Source organism: Artemia sp. Qi Xiang Cuo, chromosome 20, assembly GCF_049724085.1.
Source record: "Artemia sp. Qi Xiang Cuo chromosome 20, ASM4972408v1, whole genome shotgun sequence".
NCBI lineage: Eukaryota > Metazoa > Arthropoda > Branchiopoda > Anostraca > Artemiidae > Artemia > Artemia sp. Qi Xiang Cuo.
In genome coordinates, this window is record NC_142813.1 from 18,498,073 (window position 1) to 18,518,326 (window position 20,254).

Genomic DNA, 20,254 nt, shown 5'->3' on the forward strand with positions numbered 1-20,254 from the left:
ATTTTCATTAAGACTTTAAGGGTGCGTTTCTCCCTTTTTTTTCGAAAGTAAGGCAAATTTTTTTAAACTCGTAACTTTTGATGGGTCAAAAAAATCAGCATAAAAATCCAATTCTTTTGATGTGTTTATTGGTATCAAAGTTCTGTTTTTTAGACTTTCGGTTACTATTGAGCCGGGTCGCTCCTTACTTACAGTTCGTTACCACGAAAAATTTGATACAGAACAATCCTGCTAACGCGGATGACCATGAGGCTAGACTCGAGGGTGCACAGAAATGCTTACACAGGTTCGAAAAATAAATTTGACCACTTCATTCTAAATACAAAGCTATGGTACAAACTCAGTACGAAGAAGGCATCCATGCAAAGTCAGAAAATAGATATATCTAAACTGAAAATAAATAAATACCAATAATCTTTTGTTCTTGAACCTTCTAGCCGCTTCACCCCCTACAAGTAAAAGACGAAGGCATTGATCAGAGTTCTAACTCATCAGGATGCCCCGCTACCAAGATAGAGAGAAAATACAGCAAGTTCAAAGGCCGCGTGTTAATAGTTCTTTTTCTACTGCTGACAACTCACTAGAGCACCAAGCCGCCCGAGGCTAACACAGCTGCGCATGCTCCTTCTCCATCCCAATCTAATGAAAGTTTCCCTCTTCACGCCCTTCCAAAACCTAATCAGGGACGAACCTCCCCATCCTGCCCCATTCGGGGACGACCTGCTTTTCGCTTGGACCTAGATGGATGGCCAAAAAGGACGATCTTTGGCAGTCTGTCATCCTTCATCTGCAAAAGGTGTCCCAGCGAAATTGAACCACATTTGTCTTACAGCCTACTATTGAATTACAGTCACTCAAACGAATACCAAAAACAATCTGCGGGCAAGCAAACAAAACAATCTCTGGAAAACATCCAACAGATTCTCCTAGTCTTCCAGAAGCCCACGTTTCACAACCATACTTGACCAAAGTCATCAATATATCTTCTAATATTCTATTATCGGTTCGCTGACTTATCTTCCTATTCTTACATGTTTTTTCAACTGCGAAAAAAACACCTTGGGCCTTGGCTATTCTACTTTAACGTCTTCACTACATCCACCATCTTTGCTAATAACACTACCCAGGTAAGAGAAGCTATCGACTTTATGGGTCTTCTCGTTACCCTTCACCATCTATTCACCTTCATTTATTCTTAGTCTAAGCGAATTAGTCCTCTCAACATTGATTTTCAACCCTATTTTTAGGTTTAGTTGTTGCTCCTTACTCCTTGTTTTTTTTAGGTTTAGTTGTTGCTGTTGCTCCTTGTTTTTTTCTGATTGAGAAACTTTTTTTGATTTGAAATTTTCTTTTCGTTTAATTTCTGATCATTTTTCAAATAATGCCGGAAATCTGTCTTCCCCCTCCATGCAAAATTCTCCCCACAAATAATTCCATCCTCGCTGATAATTCTCCTGGAAAATCTCCCACGGACAATTTCACCTTGAAGATTCTCCTTGGCCCATATTCATTTGAAAAAAAGGCTTGTTTTTTTTTAATTTCTGATTGTTTTTCAGACCATGGCAGGTATCACCCTTCCGTGGAAAATCTGTCCTGGAAATCCACCCCCCACCATGGAAATTTTTCTCATGGAAAACTCCGCTAGGGAAAATTTCTCCCGCCGAAAATTCCCCCAAGGAGAATTTCGTCCACGGATATCCCCCCATGTAAAAATCCCCCAAACAATTTCAACTTTGCAGAAAATTTCCCTCGGAACATTTCTGCTTGTAAAATTGAGTCGCCAAAGAGTAAATTAGACAAATAAAAAGAATTTTGTATAGAAATTCAAGTAAATTTCCCCGTATAAAATTTCTCCTCGAAAGCTCCCCCTCCCCTAAACTTCCCTCCCCACGAAAAATTCTTTCCTTGAAAAATATCCCATCCCACAGAAAATTAACCCCTCTCCCCCCCCCCCAAAAAAATATCTGTATGCTTCCCAATAACAAATACTATTTGTAAACAATGGGCAAATTTCATGACTTGCAGCCCTTTTCTTAGGGGCTCTGGAGGGTCAGGCTATCCCCAGAGGCATAGCTATTGGAACTTTCAACTATGCTGAATAAAATGGCTATCTCAAAATTTTGATCGGATGACTTTGGGGAAAAAAGAGGTGTGGGAGTGGGCTAGTTGCCCTCCGATATGTTTGGTCACTTAAAAAGGGCATTTGATGTTTAATTTTCATTTGAATGAGCCCTCTCTCGATCTTTTAGGACCATTGATTTGATGCGATCACCCCTGAAAAAAAACCCAGATAAACACACATCGGTGATCTTTCTTCTGGCAAAAAAAAATGCAACATTCCCCACATTTTTGTAGATAGGAGCTTAAAAACCGCTATAAAGTAGAGTTCTGTGGTGCACTGAATCTGATGATGTGATTTTCATTAAGATTCCTTGACTTTTTTAGGGTAACCCCGCCCCCCCCTTTTTTCAAAATCTGGGAAATTTGCTCAGTCTCGTAGCTTTTGATGGGTACCGATTTTGTACATTTGGAATCAGCATAGCAAGCCAATTATTTCGATGCGTCTGTTGTTATCAAAATCCCAGCTTTTTTAATTTCGGTTACTATTGGGCTGAGTCACTCGTGTACGTTGAGTTAAACGGGTTTTAATTACACACAGGCTCTAAATCGTATTGATTCTTTCTGGGAAACACAAAATACGAAAAGAAGAAAAATAAAGAAAAGGAATTTATAAGGAGATAAGAAAAATAATTAAAATAATATATAAGTCTGCCAATTCCTCTCATCAATTGGCGCTCCGATAAAATAGTTACTGAGAAAAAACTATTTTATCCAACTGCCTTTTTTTGCCTGGGGTATGTGAACCTACAAGTATCTGCAAAAGAATTGATATTCTAAATAGCATGTGCCTTAATCAGTCTAATATAATAAAAAAGACGTTAACATTAATTTTGACAAGTTTGGAGGCTTTAGTGGGTGATCCTTTTAATTTTAAAAATCGTAACTGTTTGTAGGAAGTTATGAATGTTGACGACTAACATACAAAAACGGGAGAAATAATAATGTATTGACCGCTATGTTAAAAATGCGTACGAGCACTTTTTAATTGGAACGTTACGTTAGGTACGCGACGATACTAAAACTATTTTGTATGTTGGAGATCATGTGACTGTTATGGAAGAGTCGTTAAAGCAAGTTAAGTGCTTTTGGTAAAAATTGTAATTAGATATATTTCTGGAAGTGTAAAAATGAGTGTGTCTGAAATTCTAAATCTTGCAAAAGTATAGCACTGTCAGTATTGAGGTTCCTCTTCTCCCTTTTGTTTCATTGATCTCTCTGGCTTTCACTGTAGCCTTTACATTGATGAAGTTGTATATTCGACGTCAACTTCGAATGGTGCTCACCTAGCATCTAGTAGGTCATCCAAAAGTCTTAATAATAAAGTTTTAGAATTATAAGAAGGAGTGACTCCGAAATTCCAAGTTTGTAACTTATATCCATTGGGTACAGCAGTTTCGATTGTCAGATTAGTTTTTGCTAATCATCTATATCACCTGGTTGATCTTCTTAAATCTTCACTACTCTCAGTCATGCATTGACCATCTTCTCTTCGGATATAAGGCGCACACTCTCCGCTGATAAAGGTGCATATCCAGTGCCGACTTCGAATGGTGCTAGAGCTGATAAATCATCCAGCACCTATTAGAAATCAGCAAAGGTATACAGTAACCGCACTTTCATTTATCTATTGTTTGTCTTCAAAGTAATTTCAACACCATCGTTTACTCATCTGAAAAATAACGATATGGCTTCACTTTATATTCACCAGATGTCTCGTCTCACTGCCAAAGACGTATACAATGTAAAATAAAGTGATAAAATATTACAAGGTTCATTGTTTTTATTATAACTTAGCTAGTTTGTGCTTTGCAAGAAGCCAAACTTCTATCAGTAACCCCAAGGAAAGTCGATCAATAACGACAGAAGCCTTTTAAATTCCAATAACTTAGATCACTATATCTTATTAAATATATAGTAGGTAATAAACTGTTGACACTACAATATAAATATTTTTGAATTTTGTACAAAACTAAACTACCTTTCTGAGATTTTCTGAAAAAGAGGCCAAGGAAATACTTAAAGTACGAGTAAATGCTCTGATGTATAACTTTAAAAGGAATTATCTTAACCCAGATTTAACAAGTTAAAACAAAGCGATCAACTCTTTCACTTATTTTTTTATAAGAAAAAGATTTCTTGACTAAACATTAAGGCTTTTGGCCCTCAAACCAAGCTGTTTGTTTTTTCACTTGGCTTACTACGCCCAAGCTTAAACGATCTATCTTTTTTTTTCAATGTATTGGTAATTGTTTTGCAATTGCATGATCGAACGTAAATTTTTTCCAGCAATTGTTTATATAGTTATATCTCAATTAGTACCAGCCTTCTTCAGCTGTAGCTGAGGCATAGTTGCCGATGTGGAACTTACTTGATCGAAAAAAAAATCTTCGATATTAGCAAAAAACTGGGATTTCCTCGTGATTTGCCTATGATACATTCTGAAAAGATTCTAAGTTTTTCTTTTTCTTCAAGTCTGGAAAGTCTTCTTTTTTTTTCTTCTTTTTTTTACTTTTTTTTTACTTTTATTGGACCATTTATCGTCCTTGTAGCCTACTCTTCAAATATTTGTTTTTATATTTAGGGAAAGACTTTAATAATTGATATTGTTAAAATTTTTGCTCTTACATGGTAATTTGTTTTTAACATATTTAAAGTAAAATCTGCAATTTCATCTGCATAAATTTCAAATTTTCAAATGGGATTTCTTAGCCGAAGACCCTTTTTTCGAAGTTCCCATGCATAAAGCTGCTGAAACTTTCCTCGTCTTAATAACTTGTGCTTTTAAACAGTCATTTGAGTATTTACTTATTATATATTACTTCAACTTTACAAAAGCTTAAAAAAAAAACACTAACAACTAAAATAATGTCAATGTAAAAATACTATCTGGGTCAAAAATTTAAATGTCACACATAATCCTAACCAGAAGAATCTATTAGTATCAACAGATATTAGAAACTCCCCTATCAGCACTTGTATTGTTCTCAAGAGTCTTAACTTTCTCTGTCTAGTTAGTTCTGGCTTACTCTCTATTACCTCTTGTTCTGATGATATTGTTCGTCTTCCTCTTAGGTTCCATACGAATACAGACAGCTGAGAAAAAAGAACTTGAATACCTTTAAAGGATTTTTTCCTTAAAGTTTTAAACACTCGTTTAAGCACTTTCTTTCGTAATAACTATTTGTTCATTTCTTTAAATCAGCTTTTAAGGATGACCTCTCCCACCTGGCTTTGATGAGTGTTAAATGATTAATTTTCCGCATTTTTACAAACACTTGTGCAAATCTGTCAACGAAAAAACGAAAAAAAAACGTCTTTAAAATTCTAGCCTATGAGTCACTGAGCAACAGAAACAAGTCATCAACATTTCTTGAGGCTCCACTTGCCCAAATTTTTCAATCTATTTCTGTCTGTTAAATATTTGCTTTAGCGAATAAACATATCCTGTATGTTTTCTCCTTCTGGTAACCAGAATGAGCTATGTGCCTATGTGTTTGTCTATGAATAAAAGTGTGTTAGCCTGATGAAAAAAAATTTTTGTGGTCAATTCCCGTAAATTATATTATTCAAGGGAAACCTTCTCTTTGCTTTCAGGTCTAAAACCTCCATACCAGTAACTCAGTTGTTCCTAAGGCCCCTCTCTGTCTCCCTTCTTATGCACCCTCAGTCATCTTTTGTTCTTACTGTATCGTTAGTCTTCCTTTCAAGTGTCGTATGAAAAGCCAAGGGAATGAAGCTTGTATATTAAAACATAGATATATTTTAAAGGACCGTCGAGGAAAAATATACAAAAAAACTGAACATCAAGAACAATCGGAAAGGAATCAAAATTGAAAATAGATTCCTGTTCAAAAGACATGGTTTTGGATTCATTTAAATATCCAGCCATCAGCTTATATATTTGGCTTTTCTTTATGCATATTGTCAAAAATTACACACTGACGCTAATCTTTTTGAATCGAATAAAACGTTCCTGAATTTAAACATGCAGCAATTGTAAATTAAACAAAAACTTCTTTTTATGTGTTTAAATTAGTCCTTTAAATTAGGAAAACTGCTAATTCACGCATGATTAATTGTCCATGGAATAAGTTACTTATGTTCAAGCTTGAAGGCCTTTGCTCATTGATTTAGTCTTAGTCTTGTGCTAATCATGGACTTCTTTTTATGTGTTGCGGGGATCCTTTAAATTAGGAAAAGTGCTAATTCATGCATGATTAATTGTCCATGGAATAAGTTACTTATGTTCAAACTTGAAGGCCATTGCTCATTGATTTAGTCTTAGCCTTGTGCTAATCATGGACTTCCACTTTAGCTAAATCAAAGCGCAGAAGAATTTAAATCAGGGGAGATTTGTAACTTCAATTCAATGCGATGCTTAAAAAAATGTATTTAAGTTGTGACAGGGTTAAAATTTATTTAAAATCAATTTTATATGTTCTTACTTTTATAACTTTGATACATCAAAAATTATTAAGATTTTAAAGAATAAATATAGCTGTCTTTGCATCTTAGCGTTTGCCATATGATAGGAATAAATGAATTTTATGATGTGGCAGAGGCACCACAATTTGAACGCCATGAGGCTGCGATAATTTTTTGTAACCAAGCCTCACACCCATAGCCTACTAATGATCGGCACAATCAGACTGTTTAACTAAATTAACGACAGAAACATTTTTGAGGATTAAATTGGAAAGTCGAAACTCTCGAATATAGCCAAAAAAGTTTATTCTGATATGTCATTATGACATTAAAAGTTGCTTCAAGGAGAACAAAATTACGAGTTCGATTTCTTGTACACTTATCACATGTGCATGATGTTGAGCTCAATGGTTTACTTTATCTCCAGCCAGGTATTTACTAGGAAAGGGACTTTACTAGGAGTGAGGTGGATACCAGGTGTTGGGGATGGTAAAATTTTGCTGAGTCTTTTGACCCATTTATGACACATCGTTCTTAGTTAGGATACTAAATTCTTGAATATGCTATGGTTATCCATTAAACATAATTTACTTCTTTTCTTTAACTTACTTAATTAGAAGTGCTAATATTCAAATGATTAATTTTGCTTAAAGATTCTTCAGTTATTACTTGTGAAACCACAAATAGTTCTTAAGTTCAAGTTAAATATTAATCGACATATATAGAAATTGGACGATAGCAAACAAAAAAGTTTAAAATCTTTCTTACAGAGTGACTTTCTTAAGAAAAATTGTGTAGATAAAAGTGAATTATTTCGTCTCGTTGCTCTGAATTTTCATTTGTATGATGAAGTTGCACTACTTTGGGAAGAAGAAGCCATCCAAGGTGTGTTACCCCCTTTTTTCTCCCCATTTATTATTGCCTGGGTTTAGCTTTTTACAAGATTATTATCTTCCTATTTTCTAATTGCCAGCAAGAAATTTTAGTTTCCCAGGGGAATTAACATCCTTGTAGTACAACTTAAATGCGAATATTGCAGCAAATAACCTAACTTCATGAGACTTTACATAATTCAGTTTTATTCAGTTTTATTAATTCAGTTTTATATAAGAATAAGTTATAAAAGTTTTATATAAAAATATTCAGTTTTATTATTTTAATTCAGTTAAATGTGGGTAAAGTACAGTGAATGCTTTGTTATAGAAAGAAAAAAAACAAAAAAAAAACAGGTTTTTTCACCTGAAAGTAAGGAGCAACATTAAAATTTTAAACGAACAGAAATTATTACGTATATGATGGGGATTCGTCCTCATCGACATCTCGCTCTTTACGCTAAAGTTTTTTAGTGCTTTTTAAAAAAGAATTTCTCATTGTTCTAATTAAATGAACATAATTTTTCAGGAGTCGTTCTTAAAGAATTGGGACAGAATTCAAACTTTAGCGTAGAGAGCGAGATGTTGAGGATGAGCAACCCCCTCATATATGTAATAATTTCTGTTCGTTTAAAGTTTTAATGTTGCTTCTTACTTTCACTTGAAAAAACTTGTTTTTTTTAATCTAATTTCTTATCGTTATTTAAATAATGCCAGGAAATCTGGCTACACCTCCATGGAAAAATCCGTTCTCCCCACGGATTTATTCTCTTGACAATTCAATACTGGTGAAAATTTACCTCGGACAATTACCCTTAACATCTTCAAGTGTAAGATTGAGTCGGCAAAGAGAAAGCAAGACATAAGACGATTTTCATATAGGAATTCTGGCACATTCACCCTGTGTAAAATTTCCCCTGAAAAATTCACATCTTGGAATTTTCCATCCCCATGGAAAATTATCCCCGTGGAAAATCCCACCAGCAGAAAATTTGCCCAGCCCCCTCCACCCGAAAAATGTATGCATACTTCTCATTAAATAAATTAATAAATAACAAATACTATCCGTAAACAATGGACAAATTTTGCAATTTAAAGTCCTTTCCCCAGGGGTGTGGGGGGGGGGGGTCATGATATATCCAAAGGCATAGTTATTTGGCATTTCAACTATGCTGAACAAAACGTCTATATCAAAATATTGATCGGATGACTTTGAGAAAAAAAGGAATGTCGGAGGGGGCCTAGTTGCCCTCCTATTTTATTGATCACTTAAAAAGGGCACTAAAGCTTTTAATGTCTGTTCAAATGATCCCTCTCCCGATATTCTAAGATCACTGGGTCGTTACGATCACTCCTGGAAGAAAAAACAAATAAATACGCATCCGTGATCTTTCTTCTGGCTAAAAATAGAAAATTCCACATTTTGCAGACAGGAGCTTGAAACCCCCACATTGTGGTTCTCTTATACGCTGAGTCTGATGGTGTGATTTTCATCAAAATTCCTTGATCTTTAAGGGATGTTTCTCCCCTTTTTCTAAAATCAGGCAAATTTTCTGAGGCTTGTGGCCTATGATGGGTAACACTAAACTTAATAAGGCTTATATATCTGGAATCAGCATAATAAACCAATTCTTTTGATGTATCTATTGGTATCAAAATTATGTTTCTTAGAGTTTCGGTTACTATTGAGCCGCGTCGCTCCTTTAAATTTTAATCCTATGCTTAAGGGTTAAGTGTTTTGTCATATCGCTTTTTTTATTGTTTTTTTTTATATATATATATATATATATATATATATATATATATATATATATATATATATATATATATATATATATATATATATATATATATATATATATATATATATATATATATATATATATATATATATATATATATATATATATATATATATATATATATATATATATATATATATATATATATATATATATATATATATATATATATATATATATGCCTGATAAACCAAGATTTCTGTGTTCCTGAATGTCACCTGTTCGTGTTATGCCCATTTTAAAAACATGTGGAATGTTGCGTTTAGACTTGTTACATTACCTAATGGTAATATCCCTTGAACCCAATAACATATTCGTTCTCTTCACCAAACTATACTGCTTTGGAATATAAGGTTTTGTCCTTTTAAACTTATTTTGTGGGGGCAAAACTTGTTGTTTACCTATAGCTAGAATTCCAGTTTTCTAAAATATACAATAATTTAGAAATGCGATATTGCCTCAAAAATCGAATTATTTCATGGTTGAAAAAATATCATAAGCTAAAATTCCGGAGTGGATGTTGAGCAAGGATGTGGAAACCACAGAAATATATTGGAGGCACTGCCAGTTGGTGATGTAAATTTGACTTCTGTGTAGTTTGTGTGTGTGATTATTTCCTCTGGAAGATTATAGCATAGTTTTTCCCGAATGTTACTGATCATTGCCGTTTTTTAATGTTTTTGGTTTTCGATCATGGGAGGGGGGGGGTGTCCAGTTTAACCCTGCCCCTCTCCCCTAGCTCGTAATCGTGCATAAATATATATACTTGGACCATGTAATATCCAGAAATGAAATTCGAATAAAATTTGAGAATTAACTAACAATCTGGATGGCTTATAAAGAAAGTATTTTAACGTGATAGATAAGACAAAAAGTTTCGAGGAATGTATTTTTGGCTTACACTTGGCAATGGTGTGTTAGAAGACCAGGACTTCATTAGGTGCGCTTGTCAATAAAAAAATGAAATTCAAGCCGAAATCAGTTTCCTCTCCCCAAAAAGATAATACAACAAACTTAAACTGTATCTTTTCGTTAGGATCTTGGATTAAGATCCTAATCCAAGGGTAGGTAATCCTAATTGGTAGGATTAAGGACATGAAGGAGCAGAGTGTAAAGAGACAATTAAAATACGTAATTTTTCAGTGCTTTTTTTTATTATTTTCCAGGGTGAAAAAGACAATGGGACAATTTCCCATTATATACAAAACTTCGTGTCTAGAAGGGCTGGCGAACCCTTTTAGGCTTCATTTGACTTTTTTTTATGAGACAGACGACAACTTCTAATGAAACTTTTATGCACGAGGCCTAGACCGAAGCTATTTGTTTTAAAAAAAGTCAAAGAAATTTTCTATCGAAAAAGGTGGTTGAACTGTTTGGGGTTTTGGGAGGGGGTGCTGGTAGGACGGGTTGTGGGGTGGGGGAGGCTGGTAGGTTGCAACGAAAAAAAATTTCACATTATTTTTTTGAAGATTAATTACCTTGTTTTTTTTTGCAAAAACAATAGTCAAGTTTTTGTGTTATTATTTATTGACTAATTTTTATGTCAAAAAATGGTTAGAAGATACAGTCACCTAGAGGACTTTTGTCTTTTATGTGGCTCTTGAGTGTTTTATATAATGTAGATTTGTTTTATTTTTTTGGTGAAGAAATACATATCTTAATCTAAACCTTAAAAATTCACTAATTCTACATTTTACTCAGTCCTGTCGAAGCTCACAAAGGTCTTGATTTCGCACCTTTGTTAGGAAATCATGACACAATCATTCTTATCTCAAGCAGAAGCTAAAAATTCATCAACGAATCTATTTGTTAATTGCCTTATACAGCCAAGACCCTTTGGTCCTCAGAAATTTGATACTGGAGAAACTTCTGAATATTTCCTTTCAGCATCTAGATAACTCTGAAATAGATACTGCAACCGCTCTTCAGTTTCCATGCTGATTTACTAACCCGATTTTTTGTTCAAGCATTAATACAAAGTCATTTTTATAAATAATTAGCAATCAATATACTAAAGCCGTGCTAATACGATGTTTTTTTTTAATTAATGTCCGTTTGAACGTAAGTAAACAGCGAAAGATTCTTTCAAAAAAAGTAAATTTATTTTCAGAAAGTTCATACTTTACTCTATTTTTCGACATAGTTACCAAGTTTTTGAAACACATCATACCTCTCAATTAATTTTAAAGTAAAGTCTTGGTAAGAACTTGCTCCAATAACCAAGAGTTCACTGATGTTTTTACGTCGTCATCTTTTTAATGGTTGCCACTGAGGTGGCAACCGGTTGAACTGGAGATGAAACATGGGTTTCGCATAAAACGCCCAAATTGAGGCAACAGGACATGGAATGGGAACACACACACTACCCTGAAAATTTGAAGGCCAAACATCCTCTCTCCCAGCGCAACATCATGGCGTCGGTGTTTGGGAATAGGCATGTTTTGTTTTTTGGTCGACTTCATGCAACGGAGCATGCAACTGTCAATATAAAACGAACAAAATTTAATTAAAAAAGCTTTTTCCACAATAAATAAATGAAACAAAAAATGAACAGAAATTACAATAAATAACCGAGTCAAGCTCAAAACGAGCAGAAATTAATATGAGTAGAGCTCAAAACCCCTATGCCTTCCCAAGGCCAGAACATAATTTGCACTTTACTGAAAAATATAAATGTTTTTACTTTTATAACTTTAATAAATCAAATAATATTAACATTTTGATTGCTAAATATCAGTACATGTATACTAAAACGACAATGCACATTCATTTGTATTTTTTTCAGTAAAGTGCAAATTAGGTTAGGGCCTTGGGAAGGCACATGGGTTTTGAGCCCTACTCATGTTAATTTCCGCTCATTTTGAGTTTGACTTGGTTATTTATTATAATTTCTGTTCGTTTTGGGTTTCATTTATTTATCGATGCGGATTTGTGGTAGTTTCACACTTGGTAGATAATTTGATTTTATTTTTGCTAATTTTTGGCTTAATGGAGTTCTTTAGTTTTCTTTGAAAAACTTATTTTGTGGAAACAGCTTTTTTAATTAAATTTTGTTCGTTTTATATTGACATAGTCTTTTCAGGGAAAAGGAAAATAATATTTAAATCTTTTCGTTTTTTTAAGACTTTATAGTTTGGCCTGCTATTTGTATGCTGGAGAAAATTTTTCAGCAATTGTTAACAACATACACCCTTTTAAAAATCTGGACACAAATTTGTGGTGTTTAATTTAGTTTCGTACCTCCCCTAGTTGACCTGAAATAGAAAACTTGATACCATTCACAAAAAAAATCTGTATACTTTCTTTGATAGCTTGGATACACTTACGCTATTCTGATTTGGTTAAATTTTAAGAGCAGAAGTAGCCCCGAAAGTTTGAACATTATACCCTCAGTCATTCTTGGGATATTGCTGAGATGCCTTATTGGGAATTAGCATTAACACAGTGCATTTTGATTTAATGTTAAGGCAACATTTAGTTTTTAAACATAATGGGCAAATCGGAGAGTGGGCGTGGGAGGTGACTAGTTGCCCTCCAATCGCTTTCGACCATTAAAAAGGGAATTGGCCTTTTCTATTTTCAATCGAATGAGCCCATTTCGAAGTTCCTACGACAACTCCTTCGATACGAAGTGCCCTGGTTTAAACAAAAAATATATAATAATAATACATTGTACAAATGAAACTCAGAGAGGAGAGAAAATAACAAAATGAAAAATAAAATAAAAAAAGGTGATAAAACTATGATTTTGTCAGCCAGTGGCGAACCATGAAGAAGAAGAAGAAAGCAAATATTTCGACAAGGACCTCCGCCAAGTCGTCCTTAGCACTAAACAAAAAAGAAAAAAAAAAGAAAAAGAAACCAACGAAAATCGAACCTTTCGAAGTTTACTTAACAACAACAGAACAAAAACAATACATTATACCCACATCGATCTTTACTATAAAAATTTCAAGCCTTCTAATCATTTTCGACTATTAAAAGGGGCACTAGCCCTTTCAGTTTCCAATCGAATGAGCCCTTTTTGAGTTTCTACGACAACACTTTCTATGAACGCCTTATATGCCCCAGGGCATAAATTACAATACTTGCCCTGAGGGCTGTGAGGGGGTTGTCATCCTCAAAGACCTAATTTCCAGAACTTTCAACTACGTTAAGCAAAATGGCTATCTCAAGATTTTGATTGGATGGGTTTGGGGAAATGGTGGGCGTGAGAGGGGCGTTAGTTGCTCTCCAATCACCTTCAACCATTAAAAAAGGCACTAGTCCTTTTAATTTCCAATAGAATGAGACCTTTTGATGTTTCTACTACAACGCTTTCAATAAAACCTTATATGCCCCCAGGACATAACTTACATCCCTTACCCTGAGGGATGGGGGAAGGGGTTGTCATTCTCAAACACCTAATTTCCAGAACTTTCAACTACGTTGAAGAAAAATGCTGTCTTAAAATTTTGATTGGATGTTTTTGGAGAAATGGTGGGCGTGAGAGTGGGGTTAGTTGCCCTCCAGTCACTTCCAACTATTGAAAAGGGCACCAGCCCTTTCAATTTCCAATCGAATGAGTCCTTTTTGAAGTTTCTACGACAACGCTTTCTATACAAACCTTATATGCCCCCAGGGCATAACTTACAACCCTTGCCCCGAGGGCTGTGGGGGGTTGTCTTCCTCAAAGACTTAATTTCTGGACCTTTGAACTACGTTGAACAAAATGGCTAATATCTCAAAATTTTGATTGGATGTCTTTGGGGAAAAGGTGGGCGTGAGAGGGGTGTTATTTATCCTCCAATCACTTTCGACTATAAAAAGGGCACTAGACTTTTTAATTTTCAATCGAATGATTCCTTTTTCAATTTTCTACGACAACGCTTTCTATTAAAAAAAACCTTATCTGCCCCCAGGGCATAACTTACAACCCTTGCCCTGATGGCTGTATGTGGGGGGGTCATCCTCAAAAACATAATTTCCGGACTTTTTAACTACGTCGAACAAAATGGCTATCTCAAATTTTGATTGGATGTGTTTGGGGAAATGGTGGGTTTGAGACTGGTGTTAGTTATCCTCCAATTACTTTCGACTGTTAAAAAGGGCACAAGCCCTTCTAATTTCCAATCGAGTGAACCCTTTTAAAGTTTCTACAACATTACTATCTATAAAAAAACCTAATTTATTCCACAGGCATAAATTAAAACCCTTTTCTCGGGGGCTCTGAGGGTACTAAAATCCCCAAAGACCTAATGTCTAAAACTTTTAACAATTTCGAATAAAATAGTTATGACAAAATTTTGATTAGATGGATTGGAAGAAAAGTTAAGCGTGAGAGGGGTTACTTGCCCTCAAATCACTTTCGACTATTAAAAAGAGCACTAGCCCTTTGAATTTCCAATCGAATGAGCCTTTTTCGAGTTTCTACGACAAAGCTTTCAATAAAACCTTATATGCCCCCGGGGCATAACTTGCAACTCTAACCCTAAGGGTTGTAGGGGGAGTTTCATCCTCAAAGATATAATTTACGGACCTTTCAACTACTTTGAACAAAATGGCTATCTCAAAATTTTGATTGGTGTTTGGATAAATGGTTTCGACTATTAAAAAGAGCACTGAGCCATTTCAATTTCCCATCAAATGAGACCTTTTTGAAGTTTCTGCGGTAACACTTTCTATAAAAACCTTTTATGCCTCCACGGGATAGCTCACAACCCTTTCCTTGAGGGCTTTGGGGGGGGGGGTCATCCTCAAAGACCTAATTTCCAGACCTTTCAACTACGCTCAACAAAATAGCTATCTCAAAATTTTTATTGGATTTGTTTGTGAAAAAGTGGGCGTGAGAGGGGGTTTAGTTGCCCCCCAATCACTTTCGACTATTAAAAAGGGCACTAGCCCTTTGAATTTCCAATCGAATAAGCCTTTTTTGAAGTTTCTACGACAACATTTTCTATAAAAACCTTATATGCACCAGGGCATAACTTACAACCCATTCCCCGAGAGTTGTGAGGGGAGTGTCCTCCTCAACAGCATAATTTCCATCTGGAAATCAACTATGTTGAAGAAAATGGCTATTTCAAAACTTTGAATGGATTTATTTGGGGAAATGGAGGGCGTCAAAGGGGTGTTAGTTGCCTTCCAATCACTTTCGGCAGTTAAAAAGGGCACTAGCCATTCCAATCGAATGAGCCCTTTTCGAAGTTTCTACGACAACTCTTTCGATACGAAGTATCCTGGTCTAAAGGAAAAAAAATAATGCATTGTGCCAACATCGATCTTTGCTTAGGCAGCGCGATTGCGCTGCCTATGATACGGTGAGCTTTGAGCGTTTAACAATAACATCCACATCAACTGCCGTCGGAGAGTTCTAGTAACCTCCACTAGTCACCTATAGATGGTGAGTCTGGAGGGTGCAGCAGCCACCTCTAAATCAACTGTACCAACCTTAGCTCGGATTCTCTACAGCTTCAAGAAGACTGTTCACGAGTGTTTACATTATTGTATTTTGTTTATTTGTTTATTAAAGTAGTTTTAGCAAAATATTGAGTAGATACGAACTCTGCCTACCACGCTACCCAAGGTCTTGTCCTCGTGGAGGCTTGATCACCCCCCACTAGTGACCGATAAGAAGGTATTTTCTTAGAGAAACACCTCACACTTCACAGTTTCCCCATGAATAGCAAGACTTAGTTATACTGCCAGTCTTCAAGAAAGGCGACTGTACAGAATTCAAAATTACAGAGTGATCTCCCTAATGAGCATTGCGGCAAAGATTTTTGCAATGAATCTGCTTAGCCGATTCTGCAAAGTCCACAACGAAAGAACCCACCCCAACCAATCTGGTTTCCGAGCCGGCCTGGGCTGTATTGACCAACTCTTCACCTTGAGACAATTTTTCGAACATAGTTTCAACAAATCACCGCCGCTGTCTTCATCGAATTCATTACGGCCTTCGTTTCAGTCATTCGGAGAGGAATTTGGATGGCAATGGAAGAGGATTGTGCCCCACCTAAGATCATAAGACTCATTCAGGCTTACTATCAACATACACGAGCCAGCGTCAAGGTCAACGGAGAACTTTTTCCGCTATTTGATTTCGACTTCGGTGTGAGGTAAGGGTATGTATTCTCTCCCGAACTATTCAATTTTGTCATCGATTGGGTGATGAAAAATGCAATGCTAAAATTCGAAGGAGTCAAGGTTAGTCCTGATTTTAGTACTACCGACCTGGATTATGCCGATGATATTGCTCTTCTTGGCAAATCCGTTGGCGAGGCCCAGAAAATGCTTCTGAAAGTCTCCGAAATTGCTGCTTCAGTGAGGCTCAAAATTAATATTGACAAGACTAAAGCTATGTCTAATGCCCCGGATATAAACTCTAACCCTATAACCCTTAACCAAAGACAGATTGAAGTTGTCAAAAAAATCAAGTATTTTGGGTCATACATTGACATCAACAGAGGATGTAGCGAAGAAATTTATTGCCAATCTGTATTTACGATGCCCTAGTCCGATCGGTCTTACTGTACGGCTGCGAGACGTGGCCCTTAAAAGTCACCGAGGCACACACCCTCAACACTTTTCAACGTAGATGCATGAGGAGCATATTGGGGTTACGACTCAGCGAACGAATCCCAAATACGATCATCTGCCAACGATGTGACCAAAATTACGACATCAAATCTATCATTCGAGGCCGCTGCCTGTCCTGGTTAGGCCATATTTGCCGAAGATTGGCCGAGACTTTTACAAATGAAAGCCTACGCTGCAAAACATCACCTGATTGGAGGAAACGACAAGCTAAAACTTGGCTCAACACCGTCAAATCTGACCTCAATCCGATTGGCGGATTCCGGAGACATGGTCGCAGATGGGACCATTTATGGCTCGAAATTATCGCCCCATTAACCCAAGACCGTGACGTGTGGAACTCAACAGTCTGCCGGATCCTGTCGCCAGGGAGAGCTGCATAGCTTGTGTCCTGATCAAAGTACAAGCAAGTAACTACAAGTTTTAATATTTCTCAAAATTTTCACTTAACGTCCTTAGTTTTAGTAGCAGCAGAATTAGTACCAGCAGTATAGTAATATTCCGCCCTGAAGATATTGTTAAATGCTGTTTGGACTAATGTGAACAAAATGGCAATCTTGCCATTTCGAGCGGATGTGTTTATGGAAAAAAGAGGGTGTCGGAGTGGGAGGGGTCTAGTTCCCCTCCATCACTTTGACCTTAAACGGAACTAGAACTTTGCATTTCCAATCAAATGAGCCTCCTCTAAAGTTTACACTACCACCCCTTCCATAAAAACCTTATATGTGCCCGAGGCATAACTTACAACTCTTGCCCCAGACTCTTGGGGGTTCTGTAAACCCCGAAGGCCTTGTTATGTGGTCTTTTGGCTATTTTTTGAACAAATGGCTATCTCAAAGTTTGAATGGGGGCATTTGGGCAAAATAGGTCGTGAGGAAGGAGGGGTCTAGTTGCCCTCCAATCATTTTGACTCTTTAAAAGGGTACTAGAAATTCTGGTTTCCGATCCAATGATATTCGGGAATGATGGGATTCGGGGGGAGGAGGGGGGGGGCTGGTTGCCCTCCATTCACTTTTGACTCTTAAAAAGGGCACTAGAACTTCCTATTTCCAATCAAATGAGCCCTATCTGACGTTTATACAACCACCCGGTCAATAAAAACCTTATGTGCCCTGAGGCATAACTTACAACCCTTGTTTGGGCTATTGTGAACAAGAGGGCAATCTCGCCATTTCGATTGGATGCGTTGAGGTAAAAGAGGGTGTCGAGGAGGGATAGCTACCCTCCATCATTGTTAAGGCTTAAAGGGGAACTAGAACTTTGCATTTTCAATGAAATGAGCCTCCTGTATATTTTACACGACCACCTCTTCCACAAAAACTATATATGTCCCTAGGTCATAACTTACAACCCTTGCCCCAGACTCTGGGGGGTTGTGTCAAGCCCGAAGGCCTTGTTATGTGATCTTTGGACTATTTTAGAACAAATAGCTACCTCAAAATTTCTATCAGATACATTTGGAGAAAATGGGATGTAAGAAGAGGGGGGGGGCAAGTTGCCCTCAGATCACTTTGACTCTTAAAAAGGACAATAGAACTTCTGATAAACAATCCATTGAGCCCCCTCTGAAGTTTATACGACCACTCTATCCATATTCCTTATAGGTTCCCGGGGCAACTTAAAACCCTTGCCCCAAGGGATGTATGGGGGAGGGGGTCATCCTCAAAGACATAATTACTGGACTTTTCAACTACGTTAAACAAAATGGCTGTCTCAAAATTTTTGACAACTCTCTAAGGTTGCCACTGATTCCATATATTCGAGTTATTCCTATAATTTGTATACAATAATTTGAATTTTGTAATTCAAATTATTATATACAAGTTAAATAAACATTTCAAAAAAAGTGTAAAATAAAAACTATAGGGTATTCGGCAGCATACCCTATATTTAGCATACCCTTCTACCTATATTTTGGAAAATAAATAGAATATTCCAAAATTCATTCTTCTCTTCAACATTTTTATTTTAATGTTTAGTTTTAGGCTGCTCAATTTCACATGCGAGGGAATTATCCACAAGAGAGGAATTTTCCAGGGGGGAATTTACTGAGGAAAATTTTCTGGGGGGATTTTGCAGGGGGGGGGGGGCAGGGAAAATTTTCCAGGGGGCTTTCAGGGGGAATATCCGTAGTACCAGCTTATACATAGTGTGTCTTGACTTTGTTCAATAACGCCATTAGTTTAATCCCGAAAGTAGTTACAAGTAAAACCTGTCGCTGTTGCAATTTGTCGAAGTTGTAATCTCAAGTTGTCGCAGTCTCGAACAGTCACAGTTGTAGCCGTACAACTCGTTGTAGTGTTCCTTAAAATTTGAATTTAATACCCAATGGTCATTCCAATTATATGGCTGGTTTCCCCTTTTGATAGCCTGGGTTAACAGAGTGACTCTTGATGTAGTTCAGCATCCCCCATATCATTCCCTGAAGTTTCACCTTAACACCTTTAGTTTTTTCAGACACATCCATGATCAAACGCTTCTCCTTGTGATTTATCCTGTATGTAAATAACGGGCAAATTTTATTGTTTGCAACCCTTGCCCTCCGAAGCTGCGGAGGGATTGGCATCCTGAGAGGCTTAGTTATTAGACATTTTGACTATTTTGAATAAAATATTTGTTTTTTCAAAGTTTTGATCAGTGCTGTGGAGACGACCTATAAATAGGGCAAATTTGGAGGGGCTGGCTGCACTCCAATTACTTCCGAGCATCCTCCTTGACATGCCCTAAAAGTTTCAACTTAATACCCCCAGCATTCCATGAGATTTTGCTGATACGCCCTTGTGACAACCAGCATGCATGTAATGGTTTTGATTTTGCTCAATATCTCCCTCAACATTTCCTGAAAGGGCTCACAAGTAAAAGAAGCAGCAGTCACAAGTAGTGGCAGCTATGATCACAAGCTGAAGTCACAAGTAGTCGCCGTCACAAGTAATCTTAATCGCAGTTGCAAGTAGTTGCCTTTCGTTCTGTTGAACATCCGTCTCATCTTCGCCTAAAAGTTTCAACTTAATACTCTAAGCATTTCCTAATATATTGATGATGCTCCCTTTTGACAACCTGTGTGCACAGTCTAATTTAATTTAGGTCAACTTCCGCCTCAAAATTTCACCTTAATTACACTTAGCCTTCATAGAAATCAAAGTAGTAATAGCAGTTGCGGTAGTAGTATTAGTAGTAGTAGTAGCGTTCATATATTGCCTTTTCTTCGATTGATCATTCCCCTCATAATTCCTTGAAAGTTCCAACTTAATGCCCTAAGCCATTCCGGAGATGTACTCTTTTGACAGCCTGCATGCACAGAGTGCGTTTTCCTTTAGTTCAACTTTTTCATTAATGTTCCTTGAAATTTTCACCTTCATACCATTAGCTAAAGTAGTAGTATAGATCATAATAATTGTAATAGGAAAAGTAATAGTAGTTGTTGTTGTATTAGTAGTAATAGTAGCAGTAGTGGCAGTA

General features: G+C 36.5%; 1 protein-coding gene across 1 annotated transcript; it reads left to right on the top strand.

Moving 5' to 3' along the window:
- Nucleotides 1-16,369: 16,369 nt before the first annotated feature.
- On the top strand, nt 16,370-16,714 carry LOC148939960 (uncharacterized). Its single transcript, XM_089106041.1, has one exon. The coding sequence runs from the start codon at nt 16,370-16,372 to the stop codon at nt 16,712-16,714; it is 345 nt and encodes a 114-aa protein (XP_088962167.1).
- The last annotated feature ends 3,540 nt before the right edge of the window (nt 16,715-20,254 follow it).